Below are 27,142 nucleotides of genomic sequence, written 5' to 3'. Positions count from 1 at the left end.
CTTGGCCTTGAACACTGCCAGGGATGGAGCATTTCCAACTTCCTTGGGCAACCCCTTCCAGTGCCTCACCACCCTCACTGTAAAGAGCTTCTTCCTTATATCTTATCTAAACTTCCCCTGTTTCAGTTTGAACCCATCACCCCTTGTCCTGTCGCTACAGTCCCTGATGAAGAGTCCCTCTCCAGCATCCTTGTAGCCCCCTTCAGACACTGGAAGCTGCTCTGAGGTCTCCACGCAGCTTCTCTTCTCCAGGCTGAACAGCCCCAATGTTCTCAGCCTGTCTTCATACGGGAGGTGCTCCAGCCCCTGAGCATCCTCGTGGCCTCCTCTGGACTTGCTCCAACAGCTCCATGTCCTTTGTATGTTGAGGACACCAGAACTGTTCACAGCACTCCAAGTGAGGTCTCACGAGAGCAGAGCAGAGGATCAGGATCACCTCCTTCGACCTGCTGGTCACGCTTCTTTTGATGCAGCCCAGGATACGGTTGGTTTCTGGGCTCAAGCGCACACTGAAGCCGGCTCATGTTAAGCTTCTCATCAACCAACACCCCCAAGTTCTCCACAGGGCTGCTCTGAATCTCTTCTCTGCCCAAATGCAATGGAATAGATAAAATGAGTAGATTTATTAGTTGTATTTCAGGGCTTAAAAGCCTTCCTGCATTCCCAGTTAGCCAGGTACTAAGTCATCAATGAAAAAGAGTGTCTCTGCTCTTGGAAGTGTGAGATTAAATGATAAGGTGAGGTCCTACATTGTCTCCAAAAGTGATTCCTTTTCTTTTACCTCATCTCCTCTGCTTCGTTTCCAGGGCATCTTGACCCTTCAGAAAGACCTGGCAATGCTCATCCAAAACTGTGGTGTGCTTTAAGTGAGGGGAAAGTGGTGGTCTTCGATGCATCTACCTGGTCTATTCAACAGCACTGCTTCAAAATGGGACGCTCGAAACTGGTAAGACTGGCCCACAGGTTGCGCTTGCTGCTTTAGCTTTGTGCTTTCGTTGCTCTACCTGGATGACCCTGAAACACTGTCATTCCTTAAAAGCTGTAGAAAGATACTTGAGTTATCTGGGCTTCAGTTAAGATGGAGAAATGGCCATTTTTGAGAAGAAGGGAAAGGAGAGAAAATGGATTCGTAATGAAGCAAGTAAGCTGGTGAGAAGTGATAGATTGGATATTGGGAGGTGGCCTAGTGGCAGGAGTGGGTTCTTGGGGCAGGAAGGCAGATTTGAAACATAGAATCATAGAATGGTTTGGTGGCTTAAACCACAACATTTGGGTTGGAAGGGACCTTAAAGCTCATCCAGTTCCAAACCCCTTCCAGGGGCAGGGACACCTTCCACTAGAGCAGGTTCTCTGGGCACCCTGTGCCAGTGCCTCACCACCCTCACAGTGAAGAATTTCACTCTAATATCTGATCTAAATCTATAAAGAATAAGAGAATTAACATAAAGAGAAGGTGAGAAGGGCAGTCCTAAGAATAGCTGAAAACCTGTGCTGAAGAACTGGATGTTGGGGAAAGGGGTAAGGAAACAAGGTGGATGATCTGAGCAAGAGACAGTGCTCTAAAAGATCACTCAACCAGCAGGTGAAAGGGTGTTGCTTATGAAAGACAACTGAAAAGAAGAGCTCTCTTGATGAAAGGGGATGTGAACCAGAGCTGCAGATGAGTGAAAATCATGTAGGAAAAGGGATTGGATGGGTCACTTGTGTGAAAGCTGAGAAATGATGGCTGTGGATGAGTGTGGGCCAGTCAAAAAGGGAGAGGTAAAGCTGATGCTGGAGGGAAGGTGGAAATCCAGGAGAAGAGTCAGGTACTGACCTATTCTAAAGAAGAGAAAGAAAATAGGAGGAAAGTTTGGAACTGATGGGACTCAGGAGGGGAAGAAATTAAGAGCTTCTCAGTGAGGGAAGGAGGCAGTAATTTCCAGAGACAATAAAGGAGAAGACAGTATATTCTTAGACACTGCTTCTAAGTGAAGCAGGAAGTGTTTATATCAGTTAGGATGGCTTCTAATCCAGAAGAGAGAAACACAATAACTTCTGTGGTTGCCCCTCGTGCTCTTTGTAACTTGTACATTGTTTGGGCCAGGAAACGCAGCTTTGAGTCAGTTACCAAGAGAAATCATTAATCCTATTTACTGGAGGATAAACTCAGCAAAGAGATCCGTCCTTTCTCATTACTTACAGAGCCGAGCAAAGGATGGAATACTGGAGCACTGAGCCTTGATCTCTTACTGTAATCACCAGGAAACTGTAACATCTTAATGCAGCCTTTCTCCATTATTAAAGAGTGATTTTTCTTCCAGACTTGATTTAATGTTGCTTTTTCTCCCCAGACTTGTATGATCATGGTGGAACAGAGTCAAGTGTGGATTGGGTCTCAAGACTCCAATATTTATATCATCAACACCCACAGTATGTCTTGTAATAAGCAACTAAATGATCATCGTTCTGATGTTACAGACATCATTGTGGACAAGAAGAATGGAATACCCAGGTATGCTTAATTACAATGTTTTCTCCATAAATATATATATACAGGCAAATAGGAAGGCTGTATCTACCAGCAGAGGAGTCATGGACATGTGGGGAATCTTTCTGTGGTTAAGTAGAAAGGCATTTTATGTAGCTAGAACAGCCAGCCTAGAGAATTTGGCCATCAGTGAGCAGATCCAAATGATCCAGTCTTGTGCTTTCATTGACTGAAACAAAGGCAAAAAGTGAACTCGTGCTCAAAGAAAAGGAGCCCATAGAGGAAATCAGTGACTGATTTTCCTAGATGTTAGAAAGAATGTATTGTTTAGAACAGGGAGGCTTATCCTGCTAACATAAACCTTCATTTAGCCTGGTTTTGTAGCTCCCATATTGTATTTAGTAAACTAAGAATATCCTTTTTGAAGAAAGAGCATCGTGTACTTTGGAACAAAGAGGATAAAGGGATGTTTTTCTGGCCAAGGATGAGAGCAGCCAGGAATTGGCAGCATCCAGTGATGAATCAATACAGATGCAGTTTAAAGACCACTTCATTTCTGCTTTGAGCACATCATCAACTAGATGTTTGCAGGATGCTTCTGGATTTATCCTGTTTGTAACAAATAAGACATTTATTGTTTTGTTCAGGGAAAATGCTTTTGATCTTCTGGTAGCACTGGGAAGAGTGTTGGCTGGAGGCCTTAACCTGCTCTCTACCCATGGGAGCAGCAACTCCAGGCCAGACCACACACCAGCTCTGCCAGTGGGGCATTGGGTGTAACTGGGATTAGGGAGGTTTGCTTAGGGGTTGGAACCTTCTGAAAAAGAAGGACATGGAGCTGTTGGAGCAAGTCCAGAGGAGGCCACGAGGATGCTCAGGGGCTGGAGCACTTCCCGTATGGAGACAGGCTGAGAACATTGGGGCTGTTCAGCCTGGAGAAGAGAAGCTGTGTGGAGACCTCAGAGCAGCTTCCAGTGTCTGAAGGGGGCTACAAGGATGCTGGAGAGGGACCCTTCATCAGGGACTGGAGTGACAGGACAAGGGATGATGGGTTTAAACTGAAACAGGGGAAGTTCAGGTTAGATCTAAGGAAGAAGTTCTTTCTTGTGACGGTGCTGAGGCGCTGACACAGGCTGCACAAAGAAGTGGTGAATGCTCCATCCCTGGCAGTGTTCAAGGCCAGGTTGGACAGAGCCTTGGGTGACATGGTCTGGGGTGAGGTGTCCCTGCCCATGGCAGGGGGTTGGAACTGGATGATCTTAAGGTCCTTTCCAACCCAAACCATTCTGTGATTCTATGACCCAGAGCTGTTGGTTGCTTAAATGAACATTCAGCTGTCTAGAGCCAGCTACTCAGAATAAAGTGAGGGAAGAAGAGAAGTTTATGTCCTTCCTAGGCACCTTGGTGGGCAGAGGATGGACACGCTCCTTCCACTCAAAACTCTGGTCACCTTATTTAAAAGAATTGAACCAATCTAATTGTTTGCTATTAAAATAATGCCAGCATCTGGCCTTGAAGCCTTTTGGACTTCAGTCCATTTCCTGTTGGAAATCATTCCTGTGCTTTACTCTTCTAGTCCCTGAAATGAAGAACATTCATTTGGCTTGCTGTAAAATTGGCTATTTTGCAACTAACTCTCTTCTGTGCATGCCCTTTGTTCTGAACATGAATGTGCACTGTACTATTGTTGTTATTCTTTGATCTGTACCAACAGTGAAGCGTACTCAAGCAGTTTAGATGGAACAGTGATTGCTTGGAACATCAGCACTCTGAAAGTTAACCGTGTCTTCCAGCTGCCCTGCCAAAATCTCACTTCTGTCAAGCTTCATAATGACCAACTGTGGTGCTGTAAGTTCATTCTTCAAATAGTTAAGAAACCAAAGTACATCATCTTCTCATAACACAGTGTTTTATTAGAACAAAACATTAATGTCAGACTCAGATGTGTGTGTACATGATGTTCTTCCCCCTTTCTCTTCTTCATCTGTTTAAGTAGCATTCTGAAGGTAAGGTCTCCAGAACACTTCTGCAGATGGCAACTCCAGGTTGCACAGAGAAGCTGTGGCTGCCCCATCCCTGGCAGTGTTCAAGGCCAGGTTGGACACAGGGGCTTGGAGCAACCTGCTCTAGTGGAAGGTGTCCCTGCTCGTGGCAGGGGGTTGGAAGTGGATGAGCTTTAAGGTCCCTTCCAACCCAAACCACTCTACAAATCTCAGTACTGCCAAACACATGAACCTGGATCCAAACATACCTTAACAGAGCAGCAGCCAAAGCCTTGGGACATTCCTGGTGCTGCTGTGGGCAGCAGCGATGCTGCTGGTGCTGTGGTGGGGTTGACTTCAGCCCTGTTAACTTCATAGCACAGACACTTGGTCTCAGTTCTGTAGATAATGGTGTATTTGAGAACCCAAGTATGAGATGTCCTAATTTTAAGGAGTTTGTTTCTTCTCCTCTCATCATTTTTGGACTCTAAGTTAACTCTGCACTGCAGAACAGCAACCAGCATTTGGAGAAAGAGCAAACCTAAAAAGCAGGTGCTATGAAAACAAGGAAGAAGTACCTCCAAGGTTTCACTGTTGACTGAGAAACAAGGCAGTTGTTAGATGCATCCATTCTAGTTTGTCTTTTTTCTCCATGGTTTATAGAGATGGAGGAAACAGGCACTTCTGTTCCTAACTCTTTGTCTTTAATATTGAAGGTACTGGAAGTTGCATACTCGTAGTGTCAACTCATGAATTTCAACTACAGCTGAAAATTGAGCATCACCTGAAGGATGTGTGTTCCTACTTCCTCTGCTTCCAGCTCTTTCCCGAGGTATTCTATTTAAACTGTTAGTAGAGTTTAAAGGAAGCATTACAAGCCATAGTTACTTACTACAATGTACTTCCTGTGAGCTGTGCTGATGTTAAACCTCTCTTTTTCCGTGCTTCAGAGATATGAAGTGTGGGCATCTTACTCAGGGAGTAGTGACCTTTATGTTTGGAACACCAAAGACTTCTCACGTCCACCTCAAAAGATTCATCTTCAGGATTGCTCTGAGATCACTTGTATGATAAGAGTTAAAAATCAGGTGAGAGACATTTGGGCTGGTTTTACCTCTTGTGGGATTCTTTACTAAAGCTTTGTTTGCAGCTATCAGGGGCTGTCAGAGGCAGCTTCCTTACTGGGGGTTTGCATCTTGGTTTGAAACACTGATTCCTCTTTGCCCAACACAACTGGTGCACATGTACCCCAAAATGCACATCAACCCCAAAGCCTCTTTGATAATGAAATGTGTGGTGACTTTTACTAACCATTGACATCTTCAGAGAACCATAGAAACTGGAAGTTTTAAGTCCCTTGATATTTAATCTTGGTGCTCCTAAGACTAAGCCTTGGAAAAGTGAATAGACAAACAGTAAATACCAATGAGCTGTTCCTGTAGCTGACCTTTTCCTAGTTTAGTTACCACATTCCTAACTCAACAGAGACCAAAGGAGCCAACAGCTCCTACCTTAGCATCCTGGGTCTGTGTCACTCTTGGCCTCAGGCTGTGTACCTGCTCTTCCTTCATGGTATCAGCTGGGCAATGATTGTAGCTGTGGTACCACATGGACAGGTTCAGGGTTGATTTGCAAATAAACAGCTAATATCTATTGGCAAAGCAACTTGCTGAATGTTTTGCTCAGATTTTCCCTCCTTCCTGCCTCAAAAATGACTTTTTTCATGAAGTACCTCATGAAATGGGGAGGTTTTGTGTGTGTTCAGCCCTTGGTTAGATCTGCGAACTAACATGGAAACACCTTTTCAGAGATCCTTCCCCAGAGCAGAGATTGAGATATTTAACCCCTGTCCTCAGGGAGTTAGAGGATTGTTTGGAAACCCCAAGGCATCCAGCTCTCTTGTGATCTACTGCAGCCTTCCAGAACTACAAGAGATCTGGAGAGGGGCTTTTTACAAGGGTCTGTAGGGACAGGACAAGGGAGAATGGCTTTAAACTGACAGAGGGTGGATTTAGATTAGATGTAAGGGAGAAATTCTTCCCTGTGAGGGTGGTGTTCAAGGCCAGGTTGGACACAGGGGCTTGGAGCAACCTGCTCTAGTGGAAGGTGTCCCTGCCCGTGGCAGGGGGCTGGAACTGGGTGAGCTTTAAGGTCCCTTCCAACCCAAACCACTCTGGGATTCTATGATACTTAAGAACTTTGTTCCTTTTCCTTTCCTCTTATTCCTCACTCTGCTCCACCTTAACTAACACTGAAGTCCAAATCATTGATACAAAAGGAACAACTGGCCAATATCCCTGTGTGATCCATCTCCTGAGCCTGTGGGTTCATCTCTCAGCTCGGCAGCCTCAGTTGTCCAAGGGGGAGACTTGGGCCTGTTGTACTAACTGGAGCACCCATACTCCTCTTCTACCCAGCATTGCAGTTGTTGAGAATTAACTTCCAACCTGGTAAAGTCTAACAACAACATTGGTTTCTTATTACCTGTTTTTGGACCCAATCATTCCGAACTTGCTGGTACCACAGTTTCCTGTAGCAGCAGGTTCCAGAAGTTCACTGCCAGCCATGTACAGAGAAATTCTTTCCACTAAGTGAAACTGGACTCACTGGTTTCCCTCGCTTCTCTATTGTGGGATGTGTTGAACAATGGTTCTACATTCTGCTTCTCTGCCCTTCTGTGATTTTGTGGACCTTGCTGTGATGCTCCTTAGCTGCCTTCCCTCCAGCCTATGGAATCCTGGTGTTTCCATCTCTGAAATAGGAGAGCTGTTCCTTTCTTGATGGTTTTAGTTACTCTTCCCTGGGTTTTATCTGCTCTTGCACCCAGCACTCGAGGTACAGACACACTGTGGTTTGTACAGTGGGAAGGTGACACCTTCTGTCTTATTCTCTGCACTGTGTGTGGAACCAGAGGCAAAACGAGTCACCAAGGCAAAATTGGGCAGCCATTGACATGAACATGGAACTTCATATATATAGGAACTTCTCAGTGTTCCCTTTTCCAGCCCTCACTGTATCAACGTGACACGTAAAACTCCTCCACCGTGTCCTAGACTGAAACATAAAGCAGGACAACTAATTGTGGGTTGGTTTCTGTTTCCCCTGCAGGTGTGGGTTGGCAGCAGTGCAAGGCTGCAGGGCAAAAGCAAAGGGAAGATCTATGTGATATGTGCTGAGAAGAAGAGTGTGGAGAAGGAGCTGGTTGGGCACGCTGACACGGTGAGGGCGCTGTGCTCAGCAGAGGACAGATACGTCCTCAGCGGCTCTGGAAGGGAAGAAGGGAAGATTGCCATTTGGAAAGCTGAGTAGTGAAGCTATCCCAAATCCATCTACCCGTGCTGGAAGAAGGGGAGACCTCAAGCTGTGTTTGTTCCAGCATTTTGCATGTATTTCAACCCATTGTCAGTGTTACTGCTTTATATTTATTGAGTTGTTTTAGTCCCTACACTGCTGTAGGAAATGACAGTAGAATCTCTGCTCACACCTTGTACTGCTCCTGCACGTTGGATAAAGAAAGGGAAATGCAAAGAGAGGGGTGTCTGGCTTTAACCTTGACCTGTGGTGCTGCGAAGGGTCAGGGTTAGAGGCCAGACTCAGTAATTCCACTGGAGCTCTTCCTGGGCTGTGCATGGGGTGCCTAAAAACTGGGATTCAATAGTGTCTTTACAGCCTGGGATAGCTGGAAATGGTCCCTGAAACGAGAAAAACCAGGTGTGTTTGCTGGATTTATGGAGCTATTGTAAATACTGAGTATCCTTTTGAACCAGCAGCCGGATGGAGCAGGGAAGAGTGTCCATTACCCCTGTGTGTGTGTGTATGGTGATGTATTTGACATGTAGACACTGACAGGCTTTTCCTAACAGCACTGCAAGCTCCCTGCTGCTGAAACAAGATACTGGGATGCTCCCAGTGACTGTTTTAAACTTGATTTTCCTTTAAAAACAACTCGCAGCACTTGGCATTTGTAACAGTTTGTGAAACTGGGTCTTATGTTTCATCTGAAGCACTTATTTATTTAATTTCCATGTATATTATATATTATACTTGCTTTTGGAAGCAACCCTTCGGTCAGTGTGCAAAGAACCCTCTGCCACTCCTCCCTTTGGTTCCTGTCATCAGAGGAACTGCTGCTACTTTGTGTAGAACCCCCAGAGTCCTCAAACTACTCCTTAGTTACTAAAACAAGCATCATCCCATTGCAGCCTACGGGATCCTGAGCAGCATTCCCGAATCACTTCCTGGTGTACATGGTTTTTTCCATTCTGCTTTCTTGACCATTCCTGACCATTACCCACAAGTAAACCAATGCAGAAGAGTTTTATGTGTATTATCAGTGCTGAGTAAAGTGGGATACAATATTTAAGGTGGTGTAAATAGAAGGAACAAATGGGCTACTTCTGTTCATAGGGATGAACCAGGGCAGGCCTACTACAGGTGTAAACTACTGGAAATACTCTGTGTAAAGTTTGAACTCTTCTAATGTCCTGATAAAAAGGTTTTAGCATATGATGATAACTGAAGTTTGATGTGTTTAGTCTTTTTATTTTCAATGTAAGAACATTAAACACTATATTGATCCTGTATCTTCTCTCTACTTTGTTCCTTTTCCTCTATCACTCAACACACAATCCAGGAATGATGATTTTCAGCACTAATCCCAGCCTGTGTGTGCTGTGGAGAACAGTTGCCTGTTTCTTTTCTCTCTACCTACTCTTCTTTCTAAAACCAGCTTCTGATGATGTGTCCTCCTTTGAGCCCTCATCTCTGGCTTCCAGGTTCCTCATTTCCTCCCCTGGCAGCTGGTGTTGACCTTGAGTTATTCATTGATTCATAAGGCAGAAGCTCTTCCCTGTGAGGGTGCTAAGGTGCTGGCACAGGGTGCCCAGAGAAGCTGTGGCTGCCCCATCCCTGGCAGTGTTCAAGGCCAGGTTGGACACAGGGGCTTGGAGCAACCTGCTCTAGTGGAAGGGGGTTGGAACTGGATGAGCTTTAAGGTCCCTTCCAGCCCAAACCATTCCATGAGTCCATAGTTCATTGAGTGTTGCCTCCTTTTGAAAACGCTGCTTGCTTTAATACCAGCTGTTTAACACCAGTGTATAGGAGACAACTTTAACCACATCAGACCAGACCAGGAGATGATATACAAACATCCTCCAAGACAACTAACCCATCCCAGGAGCAGGAGGACCAGCAATACCAATCCAGCTGCTGTGAGGAGCACAGTGACACGTTGGTTTGTCCCTTCTGGAGTGACAGGAAGCCTCAGGTATGTGCTCACTTGTCATCTCGGCTTTGCTTCAGGTTAGAGCTGCAGGAACAGCACGGTGGGGTTTGGGTCACTTTCCAGTTTCACCTTGATGATGGGAAGGTGCAGGAGAAGGGATCCACAGATTCCCAGTGGTCCTCATTGCTCCGAGTCCTCTGAGGACTGATCCTGCTGATACTTGTGACTTCCATATACTCATTTCTCTGTTGTTTCACCCCAGGGTGAGCTCTTTGAGACCATTCTTAATGGTCTTAACGTGAGGCTGTGCTGGCCCATAGGAAGGACTCCTGCAGATCAGGACACTATAGAAACCAACACCACTTGATGGCTTGCATTGGGTAAACCTTCTGTTGAGCCTTTTGGTTACAAAACAGAGTGGGCTCAAAACAGGCTGCAAACAGGGGGGAAGTTTCATGCTCTGAAGTTGTCTCAGAACAGTATTTAGAGGTTACGTGTGACTAGAACACGAGTTTAAAACAAATACAGATGAATTGATTGACTTTATGACCAGAGCCCCTGCAGCCAGAGGGTGCTGCTGTATGGAAGGAAGGAGTTGGGTTGTGTGGTGCTCCCGTTGGTGATGAGAAGGTTGAGACCTTCTGGATAAGGATCAAGAGGAAGGTGAATAAAGCTGATGTTGTTGGGGTGGTTTACTCAGTGTGCAGTTGTGTCACCTCATTGTAAGGACATCAAACTATTCGAGTGTGTCCAGAGGAGGGTGATTGATAGAGATGGTGAAAAGCCTCACGGACAAGAGTTGTGAGGAGCTGCTGAGGTTACCTGGTTTGTTCAGCTTGGAGCAGGCTGAGGGGTGACCCCATCCCAGCCTACACCTTCCTCAAGGAGGGGCAGCAGAAGGAGAGATTCTCATCTCCTCTCTCTGATCAGCAACAGAACATGAGGAAAGGGAATTAAGCTGCATCGAGGGAGTTCCGATGGGGCACTAGGAAAAGGTTCTTTATGGAGAAGGTGGTTGATTAATTGCTGCAACAGGCTCCCCAGGGAAGCAGTCATGGCACCAAGTCAGAGTTCAGGGGCAATGCTCTCAGTCATATGGCTTAGTTTTAGGTAGTCGTGTGAGGCGAAGGGATTTGGACTTGGTCCTCACTGGTCCCTTCCAACTGGAGCTGTTCCGTGATTCAGACCAGGGATGGCAGTGTTTGCTGTTGGGAATAACCCTGCTGCAGAGACCGGAGCTGCTCGGGAAGTCAGGCTGTGCTGGCTGTGGCAGGGCCAGGCAGTGAGGTAGGAAACAGCCCCTTCTTCTGCCTCGCCCCGTGTCTGCCTTCCCCCTCCATGGTGCTTTACCTCAGCACAGCTCCCCTTTCTGTCACCCTGGCTGTCAGGACAAACGCCACTTGGCCCCAGTGCAGCTCCCAGGGCCAGAAAAGGAGTCAAACACTGCCATCGGCCCCAGGATTTGGGTCACTGTCCTGCTGCACCTCCCTGGTCATTGCTGTGTCCCTCCAGGGCTGGTTCCCTGCTGGGTGGCTGCTCCCTGCCCCTTTTTGGGGTGAGAAATGCTGCCCAGTGCAGCAGGGACCCCAACTCGAGGGTGTGTGTTTGAGGTGTCACCATCATTCTGCTGGTGGACAAAGGATGAACATGGAAATGGGCAAGGGATGGACATGGAGAAAAGCCCCCACAGGCACATCCGATGTCCTCGGTGAGCTCTGGGATCGTGTGTGTGTCGTGTGGACAGGCTGGAGCCATTGGGGAGCGGGTCTGGGAGCGCAGGAGGTCTGAGCCCTGCCTGGTGGCTGCATGGGCACAGCCACCCAGCATGTGCCATGGGTCTAATCCTGCAGGACACAGTGTGTTGGGGTGCTCAGCAGAGCAGCAGCAGCCGCACAGACATGGGGACAAGCAGCCATTGGGCTTCCTCTGTGAACACCTCACAACGGCCCTTGGCAACAGGCGCCAGGACAGCCCCTTCCAGTGCCGAGGGCTGGTGGTGTCCATGGGGACCATGTGCCACCCGTGCCCCCAGGATGGGAGAGATGCCATCCCGGCTGCTGCAAACCATGAGGGATGCAGGGACTTCCCCATCCCTGGCAGTGTTCAAGGCCAGGTTGGACACAGGGGCTTGGAGCAACCTGCTCTAGTGGAACGTGTCCCTGCCTGTGGCAGGGGGTTGGAATTGGATGAGCTTTAAGCTCCCTTCCACCCCAAACCTTGCGCTTGTGCGAGGAGAAGACAGGACTGTAGGACCATCTTTACCACTTAACTCCCTCTTTGCTCCCTCCCTTGTTCCACCCAAAGCCCACTTTGGGGTGAGTTTCTCAAGTGTTTGGGAACTGTAACTCGTGTCAGTTCACAACCAGAAGGGATTCGGGTCTCTCACAGGGCCAGGAGCCACCAGCTCTTACTGAAATGTTTATTAAGATCGAACTCCAGAACAAGGGATCGAACACAATGTGTGTGGAGCAGAATAGTTCTACATTGATTCCTCCTCTCTATGCGTACATGAAAAACCAAATCGAGATTATACAAAAACCCAAAGAACAGAAAGTGCAGAACACAATAACCCAGTTCTCATGCAACAAATCTCTTTCCTTCTTTTTTAACCTTCAAACAGAAAATAAGCTCAACGGTGTCGAAATCAACATCATCCATACATTATGCCCTCAAAGCACTCAAACATTCATCTGTGACATTACTTTGCTTTATCCCTTTTTCCTCAGAAAACAACAGTATGTGTTTAACACATGCTTATAAACATTGCTAAACTCAGCAAGAGCTAGTATAGTGCCCCAACTTAATAAGTTGATAAAACAGTAGTTGTCATATGGCCAGTTCTCAAAGGAACTAAATATTCTCTTCTTTTTTTTTATCTTTTTTACCTTTTTTTAATTCATTTCCCCACTATGAGATGCCTAAAAATGCAGCTTGCTACCAACAGGAGGCATTTCAAAGGAGCTGGTCATTGGGCTACCCAAAGGGTTTAGTGTCTGTGTTACAGCAGAAGCAATAATCAAACGGTGAGATTTGGAGCTGCCAAGTTGTTGGGTGAAAAGTCAGGGTTTTGGGGGGCTATTTGTGACAATTTGGGTACTGCTGAGGACCGAGTAGGTGCAGAGTAAATAAGGTGATGCCTTGTTGGGCTGAACCACCCCAGTGGATGTTAAAGTCCAGATTTCAGCTTAATTTAAGTGACAAATGCATCAGAGCATGGGAAATGGAACCATGTCCTGGGGTTTGCTCAAGTTTTAGCATCAGCAGCCTCTTCATTGTAGCAGATGCTCTTTGGTGGGGGAAGTTATTTGTCCCTCTGGGCACCACTTGAGGTCCCTGGGCTGAGGGAAGGTGATGTTGAACCTGTGAGAGCCACAGGGGGTGAGGAACCAAACACAACTGGTTCTGCAGGACGTGGTCTCAATTGAACTTCCAGGGAAACCTGGAACACCTCACGAGCAGATCCCATTAGGAAAAGGCAACTGAGCCTTTTTGTTGTCATCTAACACCATTCCCCAAGTGTCAAACCTCCGGATGAGGTTCTGCAGCTCGCCCGTGCCCATGGCTCCTTCTGGCTGCAACATCAGAAACAAGCCAACCTTGGGTAGCACCACGAAACGACCAGTTTTGACTTTACAAACGTTCAGCTTTGTCGTTGAAGGAAGAACAAAGAGGCAGAGGAGGCTCTGTCCCCAGCAAGATTCTCCAAAGAAAAAACACAATTTGGTATTTCTCCTACACAGTCGTCACTAACGTTTTGCTGTGCAACATTTGGTGTTCGTGACATTTATTTGGCCTTTTACAAAGGAAACGAAGGACGAACCAGCTGCAAAGAAACTCAACTTCTCTTTCACAAATAGATACTCCAGGTGCTGAAGCTGCTACATGTGCTTGGAATATCATGCGGGAGTTGATTCACTTAAATAGGATACGTCTTTAGAGCTGAGCTCGTCTCGCATCGGAATGGGATGAGGGAAACCTGGAAGAACTCAAGTTGAGAACATTGTGAGTACAGGGATGACAAGCACACGAGCACTGAAGGTATTTTGGCCAGAGCAGTGTGTACATAAAGGTACATACACACAGATACACACACACACACACCTTAAAAGCCCAACTCTCAGCGGTTGAACTACAACTCATTGCAGGGACGGAGCAGTGGAGTGGCAGCAACCTGGTTATGTGTCTACCCAAAAGCACTGAGAACATGAGTGACCACCAGAAAGGAATGAATCCTGACCCCTGAGCTCCCCTCCTGCCCAGGAACACGCTGTGGCCTTCTCCACCTTACTCACAAATGGGACCTGAGCCCACATGGCCAACAACAGCCCGCTGGTAGCCACGCACATCCTGGGATGGTGGATGCTGGAGGAGGACCCAACTCATCACCAAGTGATGATGGGTGGATGTGTCTAATGATGGAACTGAGGTTTAAGGAGGTACCTGGCACTGATCACTGCTGCTGTCATTCCAAGTGCTGGGGGGATTCAGACCAGATGGGAGAGGGATGAGGAAGCATCAGCCCTCACATCCATGCCTCTGTGGAAAACCTCATGCAGCAGCATCACAGAGTTTGTGTTCCAGCACCAGCACTGGTTACAAAGCTAGGAGGCTGAATTTGCAGTTACCTCCTTCCCAGCCCACCACATGGGGATATCTCAGTCTAGAAAAGCTCCAAATGAAAGGGGAAAGGACGTGGTGTGTTGCAAGGAGCACGAACCTCCACTGGATTTACTGCCTTCCTCCCTCCTGATGACGAACAACCCGCATCCTTCCGTAACTGCTCACTGCCAGCACTAGCAAACGACCAGATCCATGTTAGGAAAAGGCTGTTTAGGTAATAAATCTCTTTGGAAGTCATCTAACCAGCAGGAAGAGAAACATTCCTAAGAAATTATTGCTCTGGAGTCTGAAATTGCCCTCCACAAACAGCACGGATCCCACTGGACTCTTGCAATAACCCACCAGGGCAAAATCCACGCTGTGCCTTTCTGAGGGGTTGAAGTTTGAGCTTCTTTGCTCTCATGTGAAGTTATCTCTAGATGTGCAGCTTAGTGCCTGCAGCAGAATATGTTAAAGCTGTTTACAGAACAGAGCAACACAGAATGAAACCATCAAACCTTGAGCCTATTGCAGTAAAGGTCCAAAGGGATGGAGCACGTGGGATCAATGTGACTATACACTAATCCCAACAAACTAAAAATGATGCTTATTGTCCCCAGGAAGAAATAAAAGCCACTTCAAATCTCTCTTCCCACAACTTCTGCAATAAACAGGTAAAATCCTACTTTATACCTTTGATCATGACCAAAAAATGAATGATTTTGGTATCAAAAGACAAGGTAAGGGACACAAGAACTAAATCATTGCCCACTCTACCTGAGAAGTGCTGGGCTAGAAAGAGAACTCAAATTGAAGCAGAGCATTGCTGTGAAGGACCTCTGAAGCCAAGCACAGTGCAGGCAGTGTGATGGTTCCATGGCCAAGGGACAGGAGGAGACACTTTGGCTCCTTCTTCTGGCAATACTACAAATGCTTCAGCACGTTTACAAGGAATAATGATTTCCTTCAGCTTTCCAGAGGGGTGAAGCAGAGCTTCCTGCTCCACGGCAGCGTGTACCTCCATGTGTTACAAACAGCAATTAAACAGCCCCAGAGACAACCCCTAAACATGGATTTTAACATCCACTTCTTAGACATGAGGCCATGCCAACTGCTGGCTGGGATGAAGCTGGACCTGCCTTTGATTGGAAACCTCTGGGTTGGAAACATCCTTCCCCTGGCTGAGACAGCTAAAGAAATGTGTGTGAGCTCACCCCCAAAAGGGTTTCATGTTCCCTCTGCTGGGTGTGAAATGAGAGGGAGCTTCACCTTCTCCTCTGTAGCCTGACCTTGGCCAGCTCGATGGTGCTGGGAAGGAAATCTTGGCTTAGGAAGGTGCCACGTGGAGTAAATGGTGATTTGAAACCACGCTACTCCATGAAACTCACCGGGGAAAAGGGTAAGGCTGGCACTGGTCAGAAGATGCAGAGATTTAAACCATAGGAGAACCAGAAATAGAGGTTAAAATAGGGAGGATTTGACAGTGTTCACTGCAACAAAAGCAGAATCTTCAAGATGCTTCAAAAGCATTAAAGCCACTTTAAAATGTCTAACTCAGTGTGTGGTTTACACTAATGCCAGTTACAGGGTGAAACACAACCTGTTCTCTATGAACATCGCCAGGATATATATTAAATGCAACTGAGATGATAAAATTCACGGCAGAAGTTCAGTTCAAGTGTTTCTCACAACTGATTTCTTCCAGAAGGTCTCATGTTCTTCAGTAGTATCACTGCCCTGTCTGAACACAGTTCACAGTATGTGCTCTACATGGAAAATGTAGTCACCTTAAAGACAAAAAAGACTTTCTCAAGACACTTGGAAAAACCAAACAACCCCTAAATCCTGTGGGATTACGTGTACTTCAGTGCTGGGTGACTGCACCGGCCTAAAACCAACACTGTCCCCCGTGATAGAACAGGACATCAGCACTGAAAGCCTTCAGCTAAGCAAGCCATGGATGCCACCAGGCATTTGGCAATGGTGTTGGCCAAGACTGAGCTTTAACTTCAACCACTCCAAACCTCTTCAATCCACTGACCATTCAAGTAATCTGTTCAAAACTGCTTTTCTGTTTGAAATAGATTTTCTCCTGTTGGATGACTCTACTGCAGCACGATCTACACATGCATTTTGAAGTAGTGTAGTATGAGAAGTCTGAGGCAGCAGAAACCTTACAACGAGCTTGAGATTTGTCTGTTTAGCACGTGGATGGAGTGCAGCCCGTGGGATCATGTGGGAATGAGTAAAAACAGCCTCACAAACACTGCTCAGAAGACAACAAATGGAAGTTTGGTTTCTAAAGTTGCTTTAGATGGCTGCTGGATCACTGAGCTCTGGCTGCCCGTGGACTGGGCCACGCTGCTGGTGATCCAAGAGCTGTTTTGAACCAGATTTGCACAACTCTTTCAAGCTCTTCACAGAACAAACGTCTTTGCGCTGCAGCTATGTCCTGAATCAAGGAAGGGGACGTGGAGGTTGCGCCGATGACATTGGGACAGCAGCTCGGAAGAGCTCCAGCCTGCAAGTCCTCCAACACAGGGATGGGAACAGCAACACATGGATTGAATTTTAAGGCCTAAAACTGTTTCTGACACAGATTTTGCTACACCCAGACTATGCCATAAGGTGATGGAGGTAGGCCTTGGGTTTACCTTGTACTGACACCGTGCCTTTACCTTGCATGCTGTGCTCCCAGCCAGGAGGTTAAAGGACCAAAGTGCAATGAAGCAATGACTTCCTTTCCCTACGAAAGAGAATCCACATGCCCCCTCCCATGAAGCTGACCCCAGAGATGCCTTTTCTCTGCGGCAGCTTCCTCCAGAGATGATCAGGTTTAAATGGCAAGTTCACCAGCACACACACACCCCCCCCCCCCAGCTAAACATTGTCACAGCATATTCCAACAACATTCATATAATGCAGCACTTGTGATAAGAACCTGTGAGTGCTGGTCACCTCTCCCAGCTGCTGCTCCTTCCATCTACAGTTGACATCAAGCACTCAGCATCAGCCTCTCTTGACAAGCAGCAGAGCCGGGAGCTGTTGTTCAACAGTGTGACTAAAGGATTCACAGCAGTTTCTTAGAAACTGCAGTAATTGCTTTTGTTTTCGCTTGAAAATAACAGCAAAGAAACCTATTCTTAGTCATTGCACTAATAAAACCCATGAAGTCTAAAATGAACATTAAAGAACTGTCGCTGTCAGACCGATAATACCATGCTCATGGAAAGAAATGGATCGAGATGTCAAAGCGTTTTGATTGAGCTGTTACACGAGTGTAAATCTGAAATGGTCAGACAAAAAAAGCAGCAAGAGACTAAAGTCAAGAGAGCTTCCATTTTCAGTTAAAAACAGCTGAAAATTTCATTTTTTCTAACAGCTAATTGTATACACTGTGAGTCTCATGCAGGTTAATAAAACTTACTCGAAATCTAAATGCATCCTTAATAAAAAAGTGTTCGGAGATGACGTTTCTAAGCTGTAGAGAAAGCAATCGGCGTCACGGCTACCGCTTCAAACCTAGATGAAGGACTACAGGATTTCATTTACATGTTGGCACAAAACTGCCTTTTCTTTTTAGCTATGAGGAGTGAAGATCCGAATTTGTTCTCCTGGAAAAGAAAAACCCGACCCCGAGTCCTCCATCCTGCACCTGCACTGCCTGGAATGTGGTGAAGGAGCAGCGGTGGCCTCACACGGCTGACTCGCCCTCCAGCCCTGCCGCAGAATCCCCCTTGCGTGTGAGCTTCAGCACGGGCGGCTTCTCGGTGCTCGTGCCGTTGGCCTTGGTCGGCTCTGGAGGGTCAAGTCCCTTCTGCTCTTCCTTTGGCTCTTCGTTGACTTCAGGGTAAATCACCAAGAAGGTGGCTGTCAAAAACCCCAGGAAGGATCCCACCGAAGCCACCACGGGAATGACTCTGACGGTGCCGACCGCGTCCACCACGCCGCCGAGCGCCGAGGCCACGAGGATCTGGGAGATGTAAACCTGACAGGACAGAATGGCGCAGTCTATGCCGAAGCCACGCTTGGAGTTCCCGGGGCTGTGGTGGATGTACTGGAAGAAGACAAGAAACGTGTTTAGGAGGGAAAATAATGGATGAGATTAAACCAAGTAACTAGAATCCTCCTCAACTGGTCAACTTTGTGCCATCCTTGTGCATCACACAGTCCAGAGCAACAGCCTCCTAATCCACTTAGTAATGGCCTCCCCATCTTGCACCAAGAGGCAGGTATTTACTGGGGCACTGCTAGCATGGATTGGCTTCAAGATTAGGTTTTGTAACAAGAATTTACATTAAACAGTTGGTGGAAATGATTTTTATGATTATAAAAAGGAATCCTGATCCAAATGCAGAAACTTGGTAGAATAAATGCTCCTCCTGTAATCTGTAATCCAAATGGAATAGTGCTAAGGAGTGGAAAATAAATGTGTCCTTGTTTCCAGCAGAATCAGTTTGCTGGAAACTTTGCTTACATCTCATATCAGTTTGCTTACATCTCCCCAGACTTAGAGCTGCATTTACAGATTCACCTCAATATCTAAGACTGTGAAAAACCTGAGTAATGCCAACATAACACATCAGAAACAGTAGTAACATCTAGGTATACAATAAATACTCCAATAACTATTTCATCTCTCTTCATCTACCATATGCACCCAAATCCTGTTATACCTCAGCACAGGGTTCAGCAATCCTGACCCCACTGGGCCAAGTGGATGCTAATAGCATCTGATTTAAGTAGCAGCTCTCCTTCTTTGGTTGAAGGTGATTCTACCCCCTCTACTCTGCTCTTGTGAGACCCCTTCTGAAGCTCTGTGTAGCTCTGGTGTCCTCAACATAAGGAGGACATGGAGCTGTTGGAGCAAGTCCAGAGGAGGCCACGAGGATGAGCAGGGGCTGGAGCACCTCCCGTATGAAGACAGGCTGAGAACATTGGGGCTGTTCAGCCTGGAGAAGAGAAGCTGCATGGAAACCTCAGAGCAGCTTCCAGTGTCTGAAGGGGGCTACAAGGATGCTGGAGAGGGACTCTTCATCAGGGACTGTAGTGATAGGACATGGGGTGATGGGTTCAAACTGAAACAGGGGAAGTTCAGGCTAAATATAAGGAAGTTTTTTACTGTGAGGGTGCTGAGGCGCTGGCACAGGTTGCCCAAAGAAGTGGTGAATGCTCCATCCCTGGCAGTGTTCAACGCCACGTTGGACACAGCCTTGAAAACATTCCATGTACCTGTTTAATATCATGGTATTGTCCCAGAAGCGCATAGGGGCAGTAGGAGATGCTCATGGAGACTATTCCCATAGTGCTGATCATTATCATGGTGACATACACGTTGGGGAAGATAGCCATCACTGCAGCGCCAACACAGAAACCCAGCGTGCCCAGGATGTAGATCACTTTTATACTAAGGTCGTAGTTGTCCAAGTATTTCTGCAACAAGGCTGTGGAGATGAAGAGTAAAACATAAAAATCAGTTTCCTCAGTGAAGTTCTATGGTATTGATGTGGCCAGGACAGGTCGATATGCTGTTTAGGGCTTGGATGCTCACTGCATATATGTCTTGTCTTAGCAGCATAGCTCAGCCCTCACTGGGAAAAGCATGTCTTGCTCCTTCAGAAACTAGGGAATAAATGAGCTCAGAGACTTGCCTACAAGCCTGAGGCAGAACAAAATGCTTTGAGATTCGAACACATCATGGTCCATTCAGTAATTTTACCTACTTATGAACTTTATCTGTTCAGATACACCCTGAGCACAGAGGAGATTCTGTTTCTAATGCAAACACTTCTCCTAAACAAAGCAATCAGGTAGTTGATGTTTATAGCTACACATTTCAGTTTGTGCTCAGAAACAAGCTGTCCACCTGAACTTGGACATGGCTCAACACAGAGGCAGTTGCCACCATGCTGATCTGTGGTGGGGACGTGCCTGCACATGTGCTGCAAAAGGCAGAATGTGGCAAAGCTCTCAGGTTCAGAGCCTGTAATTCCAAGCCCAAACTGTCTGTAGTTGGTTTATGTTACTAGAGAGCATGAAAGACTTTCCGAAATAGGCATTTATAACTTGGATTTTAAAAACAGGCTTTGCAAAACCCCCCTCACATACGCTTGAATCTTCTCACAGGCATCATTCTAGTTTCCTGACGACTAGCTAAATGCCATCCAGCATCCTTTGAGAGCATTTTCTGCTTTATGCCACTGAACCCATCTGTTCATATTCCCACCTCTACATTTGGAGGGATTTTAAGACCGATTCTTAAAGCAGCCTCTCCCCTTATGACCATGTATTTTCCAAAATATCCTTCGCCCAAAGGAGGCTGATGGTAACTGCAGCAAAACGTTTTCCCTTCTGAATGGAAATGAGGTGAATTCCAGTGTCTGATTGTGCAGCCTCTCACCTGAACATACAGCAGCAGTAGCAGCATAAATTACCAGTCCCCAGCATCCCATCTGAACTCCAGCATTGTAGGCGTGTAACTCCGTTGAGTTAGAAGGGGCCTGCAGCAAACACAAGCACAAAACCATTTTCCTGTAACAAGAACATCTCAGAAGTGAGTAACTACAAGCAGTTTTGCCAGCGGTAAGTGTTCTCTTACCTTTGGATCGCCCTGAAAGATGACCTGTCCCATGAAATCCGTATAGAACACAGCTTCAGCAATGATGGAAAACCAAGTTAAGAGGTGACAGACGCACAGTCTCAGCAGCTCCTTTGGCATCTTTAGCATGGACAACCACAAGAGTCTGACAGTGGTTTCGGTCTCCCCCTCCTCACTCTCTGTGTCGCCGCTCGAATTCGTCGTGCCGCTCTGATTCCTGTGCCTGCACCTCTGTCGCTGCCACTTCTGCATGTCGTAGATATCGTTCATGCTGCGGGAGGACTTGATCAAGACGATGGCGTTGGCGCGACGGAAGCGATAGCGGTGGGAGCCTATCTTGCCATAGTAGGAGAAGGTGTAGGATGGCTGACGGTAGAACATGTGCCGCCGCCGCCGCATGGAGTTTGATGTGCTGGATTGCTTCATGCCTATCCTAGCGTGTCCGTTGAGGAATTCTTTTGGTAGGGAGCCGTTGATGTTTGGGACTTTATCTTCGTTTAAACGATTATCAAGCAACATGTCCTCCTCTTTCTCATTGTCCCTGAGGAAAGCAGAGAGGTGGTTGAGTTTGGACTTCATGGTCTCTTGGCTTGTGTTGTGGGGAGTGTTTGGATATGAACCATCCTGAAAAATGGAGGGTTCGATGTCATGCAGGAAAAGCAGCTCTGATTCAATTTCCAATGTAGCATCGGGCATGTGCAGAACCGAGTCACTCTTGCTTCTCACAATGTTCACCTCAAGGAACTCCATATTGAGATCATGCTCTGACTGAACCTCATCGTGGAACATGGAGGTTCCATACGGCTCTTCCTCACTAATTACATTCAGTCGGTTCACGGGGGGGAGACTACCACTGAGCTTGACACTGGAAAGGGTGTCTCCTTCTTCATCGATCCTGTCCTGCTGAGGGTTATATTGCTCTTCTTCAATGCTAAAAAGGTGGAGGGCAACGGAGACAGAGAAAATAATGGCTGCGAAGAAGAAAAGGACTTGCTGTTGAGATTTAAAAATATCACCCAAGAAGGTCTGTGTCCAGTCCAGCCCTCCTAACATATAACCAATTGCTCCTCCAAGACCTGTGGAAGAGAAAACAACCAATTCAGTCACAACTTGATCATCAGGATGACTTGACAGCTGCCAAAATCACATTGACTAACTCCATACCAGCTGAAAACGCATGGATGTTAAGGGCCATGTCTTGTTCTTCACTGTCCACCACATCCAACAAGTAGGCCCGAATCGGCCCTTCTGTTGCATCGGCGCAGAAGTCCAACACCACAACACCAAGCACTGTGAGAACTATTCCGATGGGCTGCTTGTCCGGGACGTCGCCGATAGCCAGACCTGAGGAGAAACAGAAGAGGGATCTGAGCACGTTGGCCCAAAAGGGAAAACTGCTAAGAGTAACCTTAACCCCTTAAGAGAAAGGTGGCCAACATGCTCCCTGGAAACATTTGTTCACAGAGTAAAATGGCAATTTCAACTCTTTGGCACAGCGTCATGGAAGGTCTGGGACAAAGATTATGTTTTTACTAAGGACTAACATCTGTTTTGCAATATGTTGTTTTAAAAGTATCTCCTAAACCTTTCAGAGCATTGGCTATTGGCAGCCTTCCTGCCATGGTGCCCAACAGGCAATGGTCACAGTACGCTGGGATAAATGTATTTTAACCCCTTCACCTCTCTCTTTGCTTATTCATATTTTCCAGATCACTTTCATAAGCCCAACTTTCAAGGCTGAAGCAAGATGAAGGGATTTTGCACTGCAAAAAGCATCAGTTGGCTTCTGTTGATAGCAGGGGATGAAATGCTTTTTGTCTACTGAGTAGAAAGGCAGCATTATTAGTATAGAGCTGGGGAATTTGTCATGAAATAAACCACTGACAAGAGCGTGAATTACTTGAATCAGGGAGATTTAGAAGTGACACATGAAAGACTGATAAAACCATTAGTGTTACTGATGAAAATGACTGTGGAAATAGATGAAGTGGCTGAGCCACCAAAACTCAGCTAAATCTCAAGAGCTGATTCCTTCATATTCAATCCTCATTTATACCAAGGCCTCTGAATGCTGAAGAAGTTCATATGTGTTCCACTCTTGGCTGAACGTTACAGAGGAAACACCAATGGTGTCAGTGCTTCAGATTTGCTGGAAACCTGAACATCCATATAGTGGAGAGAACAAAGGTTAAGTAAGATCTATCCACTGCTGTTCTCCTGGGACATAGCTGTACTACTATTAAGATTAGCAAACCTCTTTTGTAGGATGCTTTTCTGCTCCTTGTTTCCCTCCCTATGATTCCTATTGCCAAAGGCCAGGGGGACCTTATGATACAAGGACCACCTCAGTTTTTATAGCATCTCCTGTAGACCCAAGCTGAAATTAGGACTGCAAAAATTTGGATGAAGATGGAGGATAGGAAAGTGTGAACACAAAATGGGAAGAACACGGACAATGAGAGCATATGGGGCTCCTCTAGAAGAAAATCTGGTTACAAATGAGGCCTCTTCCTGCAAACCCTTTTGTGAGATGGATAAGCAATGCCTTTTCTCTCCAAAAAGTGACACGAGTCACCATTTCAAAACTTCAATTAAAGACATACTTATATTGATTTATCATGATGCGCATCTGCTTTAAATAGTAGCTCAAGTGCTGTCTTACACTGATGTCCAGCGCTATGTTATGCTGATGTAAACGCTGCTCTAGTGGAAGGTGTCCCTGCCCATGGCAGGGGGTTGGAACTGGATGATCTTTAAGGTCCCTTCCAACCCAAACCATTCTGTGAGTCTATGAAATGGAATGTTAGTGGCAAATCTCGATCTTCTAGTATGGAATAGATCTAAAGAAGAACATAGAACAACTATCACTTCAGTTCACTCCAGGCTCCCTTGGGAGAGGCGCAGCAGTGTTTAAAGTGCTTTTCAGAGTAGGGTTTTCCTTCAAAACCTACCACAATCACATCCCAAGAACAGATGCATAAAGCACTCAGCTCACTTTTGCAGTGCATTGCAACACCCTCTGTGTTTTAAAGAAGTTTCATGGCACAGGAGTACCACTGGAGCACCTGGAAAGCACAGGTTTTCTGGAAAACCATGCACAGACTGTATCACTGAGCAACAAAAAGTTAGAGAGAAATCACAGACAGTATTTTGTCCTGATTTATTACAAGGTGAGATACTTGCAAAATAAGCCCATAAACTGCGTATAAGGTTTGCTTGCCAGCACCAATGGCTACTGACCTAAACTACTGTGTGGAAGAGCTTCCTATCAATTAAAATCTCATAATGCAGTCTAACATCTTGCATACATCTGGAGGAGGAGGAGTAAGTCTTGGAGACACATCACCACAGTACAATTGATACCATATGAGAGCAATTCAAATAATTAATATCTATTACTTGGGGAAATTAAACCAGCATAAATTAAATGTCATTCATCTGAACAGTTTGTCCATTGCAGAGAACTAAAACCCATCATACGGCATCCAAAATCTGGCTTTAAAAAGCTAACATGCTGAGCCAAGGTAATGTTCCACTCATTTCCCTCAATTAGTACAAGTTTTTGACAATGGAGCTGCATCTAATTCCCAAAAAAAGAGAGCCAAGAGGATATTATTAGGTGCTAAGTTCCTTTCATTTGCATCAGCCCAAGCATGATGTAAACAGTTCCCCACATGTACGTGCTGTCACCTCTCCTACACTAAATTTACAAAGAGATTGCAGATTAAGTTCTGTAGTAAACTACGTTCAAGGGAAACTATTTTTACCAGCTTTGATGGGGGCTCAGGAAAAATCATTTTCCCACATGGTTTTTTCATAAACAAATATTAACTGTGCTCTGGACTGTTTCAATACCAGCTCTAAGAAAAGCACCAGAAAAAGTGAAAAGATAATTTCTGAAATAATGCTGGAAACAGGATGTGTTGCCAGATATGCATTAAAGGGAAAATGGATCACAACAGGAAACATTTCCCTGTGAACAGGTTGCTACAATTTTCCCATGTCAAAGATCGACCAAATTCGTCTCAGCGACTGCAAACATTATGCTGGCAACCATTGTATTAACAACACTGTATTACCAGTTACAGCCACGACTACACAAGCCTCAGCACAGCACCCTAACTTTAGAGTAAGGATAAAACCATGCAAGGTGGATAGCTCAAATGCAGTGATTCCTAATGATTTTAACACTAAACACAGGTTAAATCAACTGCGTATCGTTATCTTTACTTCCTACATCAAAACCTGACAGCAGGTATGTTAGCAGGAGATATATGCAGGTGATTTCCTCATTATTTACCTATAACAGAACCATTAAGGAAAAGTGCAACTCCAAAGAGGACACCAATGCAGAGAGCAAGAATGAAAGGCCGCCGGCGGCCCCAGCTCAGCGTGCAGCGGTCACTGGCCGAACCTATAAGCGGAGTGAAGATCAAGCCCAGGATGGGGCTAAGGAACCAAGTGAGGCTGTAGTATTGTTCAGGAAGACCTAAAACAAAGACAAAAGAGGATTTTAAGGTTATTTTAAGGTTAGGTAACGTTTCACTTCAGATATGAGATTCTGTTATACCTTTGAAAAAGGTAAATTGATCAGTCATTTACCCACAGCAAATTCTCTCCCAAATGAACCTCTCAGTTGTCTTATCAATAGGTAAAAAATAACAGCTAAGGAAAGCACAGACTATTAAGCTTTCAAATACCTGGACAATAAGAAGTTAACAATTGGTATATTTAAGCTACTGAAATACAACTTAAAGCAATCAGTGATATACCTAACAGCGGAACCATGAACCTACATTAGCTACTACTGACCAAAATGTGCTGAATTGTACTGAGTCTGTTGCATTTCTTCTGATGGGGGCTTCTTTTGGGTAGGGGTGGCCTCTGTGAAGTACCAGCAGCCAAGCTTGGCTGTATTAGAAACCAAACAGCTTTGTTACATCCTCTATCCACTTGCGGACTATAAAACCCACAGTCTTTGGGATGCTTGGAAAGCCTTCAGCACTTAGTAGTCATATACACATACCCCATTCTCAACAAAACTTCTACCATTCAACAGGAGTTGAATATTGCAGTGGTTCTGTTCATCTAAGACCACCACCATAAAGATTAATGGACTGAAAATGACGGACAGAATTTGGCTGTCAGATGAAATGTCCCCTTTCTAAAGCACAAAAATGTTTACTTACAGAATTGAACAATGGATGATAAAAAAAAAGCACATTATTAACCTCTAGAGAAATCTAATGAGGCTTATTTATCTCTGCTATCCTTGGGGTTTTTTTTCCCAGCTCTGAGGTTCATAGGATCAGATGGAGACAAATTGGATTTATGACATGATATTTACCCAGAAAAAACCAACTTAAACAAGTTGGTTTTAATATATACTTTAACAATAATACTTTAACATTTTTACAGTCATATTTTAACAATAATAAGTTCTGGAGAAGGAAAGCAAGCCCCAAAGCCTGCTCCACACCTCTCCAGCATGGAGAGCAGTGGCCTGCAGATGGCAGCCTGGCCCAGAAGAGCAGCTCCACTCGTGTCCTTTGAGATCTCCTCTCGCTTTATCAGCACAGGCCAGGTAACCACTCTGACATGTTTCTTCGCAAAGCATTAAAAACAAAACAATCCATTTCTTGCAGTCCAACTGATGCCAAGACTGAAAAGCTCAGTGTCTTCACCCCAGGAAGGAAAAGCATTTATTATTCAAACCCGTATTTGGTTGAGTGTGAGTAGAATTCGACCTTTGCTGGCGAGATCAACCTGTACCTTGTGCTCCTTGTTCAGCACACGGAAGCATCCATTACCAAGCAGGACTATACCAATCCCAGCCCAAAATAGCCTCTGCTGCAAATTTGGAAGTCTAATCTCCTGCTGTTTAAAGTGTCATCAAATCTTGACTAACACCACTGATAAAAAAGATTTTCCCAAGACTGTTGTGTGCTCTGCGGTGATGCAGAGATGATGTTATAGGAAAAAGAACCTATTTTTATGCCATAAGTAACAAATTTAATCATCAGGATTCAAAATTCAGGTATAAAGGCAAGGTCTGTGTGATCTGACTCAATGGAACTAGATTATCTTTAAGGTCCCTTCCAACCCAAACCATTCTATGATTCTATGAACAAGCTAATGGTGACAGCCTTGATGAGTACAGAGTTATTGGAAGAGATTTGCCTCTTCTCAACCTGCCTGACCCGTGGTTTTCGGACCCATTATGCCATGAACACCCTGCCCACAGAGGAAGAGGGTGACATCATGTTTAG

The 27,142-nt window shown here is 45.7% G+C and overlaps 2 protein-coding genes across 8 annotated transcripts in view; one reads left to right on the top strand and one right to left on the bottom strand.

Annotated features, from left to right (window-relative positions):
* The window catches only part of DENND3 (DENN domain containing 3), a 39,621-nt gene extending 30,586 nt beyond the window's left edge, over window positions 1-9,035 (top strand). Inside the window, exons 18-23 of the mRNA XM_030502408.1 lie at window positions 807-946; window positions 2,334-2,494; window positions 4,185-4,318; window positions 5,169-5,284; window positions 5,403-5,540; window positions 7,561-9,035. Of these exons, the coding sequence (XP_030358268.1) occupies window positions 807-946; window positions 2,334-2,494; window positions 4,185-4,318; window positions 5,169-5,284; window positions 5,403-5,540; window positions 7,561-7,761 (890 nt within the window). The 3' untranslated portion in view covers window positions 7,762-9,035. The remainder of the gene's footprint in view (window positions 1-806; window positions 947-2,333; window positions 2,495-4,184; window positions 4,319-5,168; window positions 5,285-5,402; window positions 5,541-7,560) is intronic.
* A 3,046-nt stretch (window positions 9,036-12,081) lies between these two features.
* The window catches only part of SLC45A4 (solute carrier family 45 member 4), a 92,582-nt gene continuing 77,521 nt past the window's right edge, over window positions 12,082-27,142 (bottom strand). For all 7 annotated transcript variants that reach the window (XM_030479695.1, XM_030479662.1, XM_030479678.1 and 4 more), the window contains 6 exons: window positions 25,174-25,362; window positions 22,038-22,217; window positions 20,874-21,949; window positions 20,676-20,775; window positions 19,508-19,719; window positions 12,082-18,332 (listed from right to left, as the gene is read on the bottom strand). In XM_030479695.1, coding sequence (XP_030335555.1) covers window positions 17,970-18,332; window positions 19,508-19,719; window positions 20,676-20,775; window positions 20,874-21,949; window positions 22,038-22,217; window positions 25,174-25,362 — 2,120 coding nt within the window. In that variant the 3' untranslated portion in view covers window positions 12,082-17,969. The remainder of the gene's footprint in view (window positions 18,333-19,507; window positions 19,720-20,675; window positions 20,776-20,873; window positions 21,950-22,037; window positions 22,218-25,173; window positions 25,363-27,142) is intronic.

Source organism: Strigops habroptila, chromosome 1 (genome assembly GCF_004027225.2).
Source record: "Strigops habroptila isolate Jane chromosome 1, bStrHab1.2.pri, whole genome shotgun sequence".
Taxonomy (NCBI): domain Eukaryota; kingdom Metazoa; phylum Chordata; class Aves; order Psittaciformes; family Psittacidae; genus Strigops; species Strigops habroptila.
This window is presented reverse-complemented; position numbering and strand designations above follow the sequence as displayed.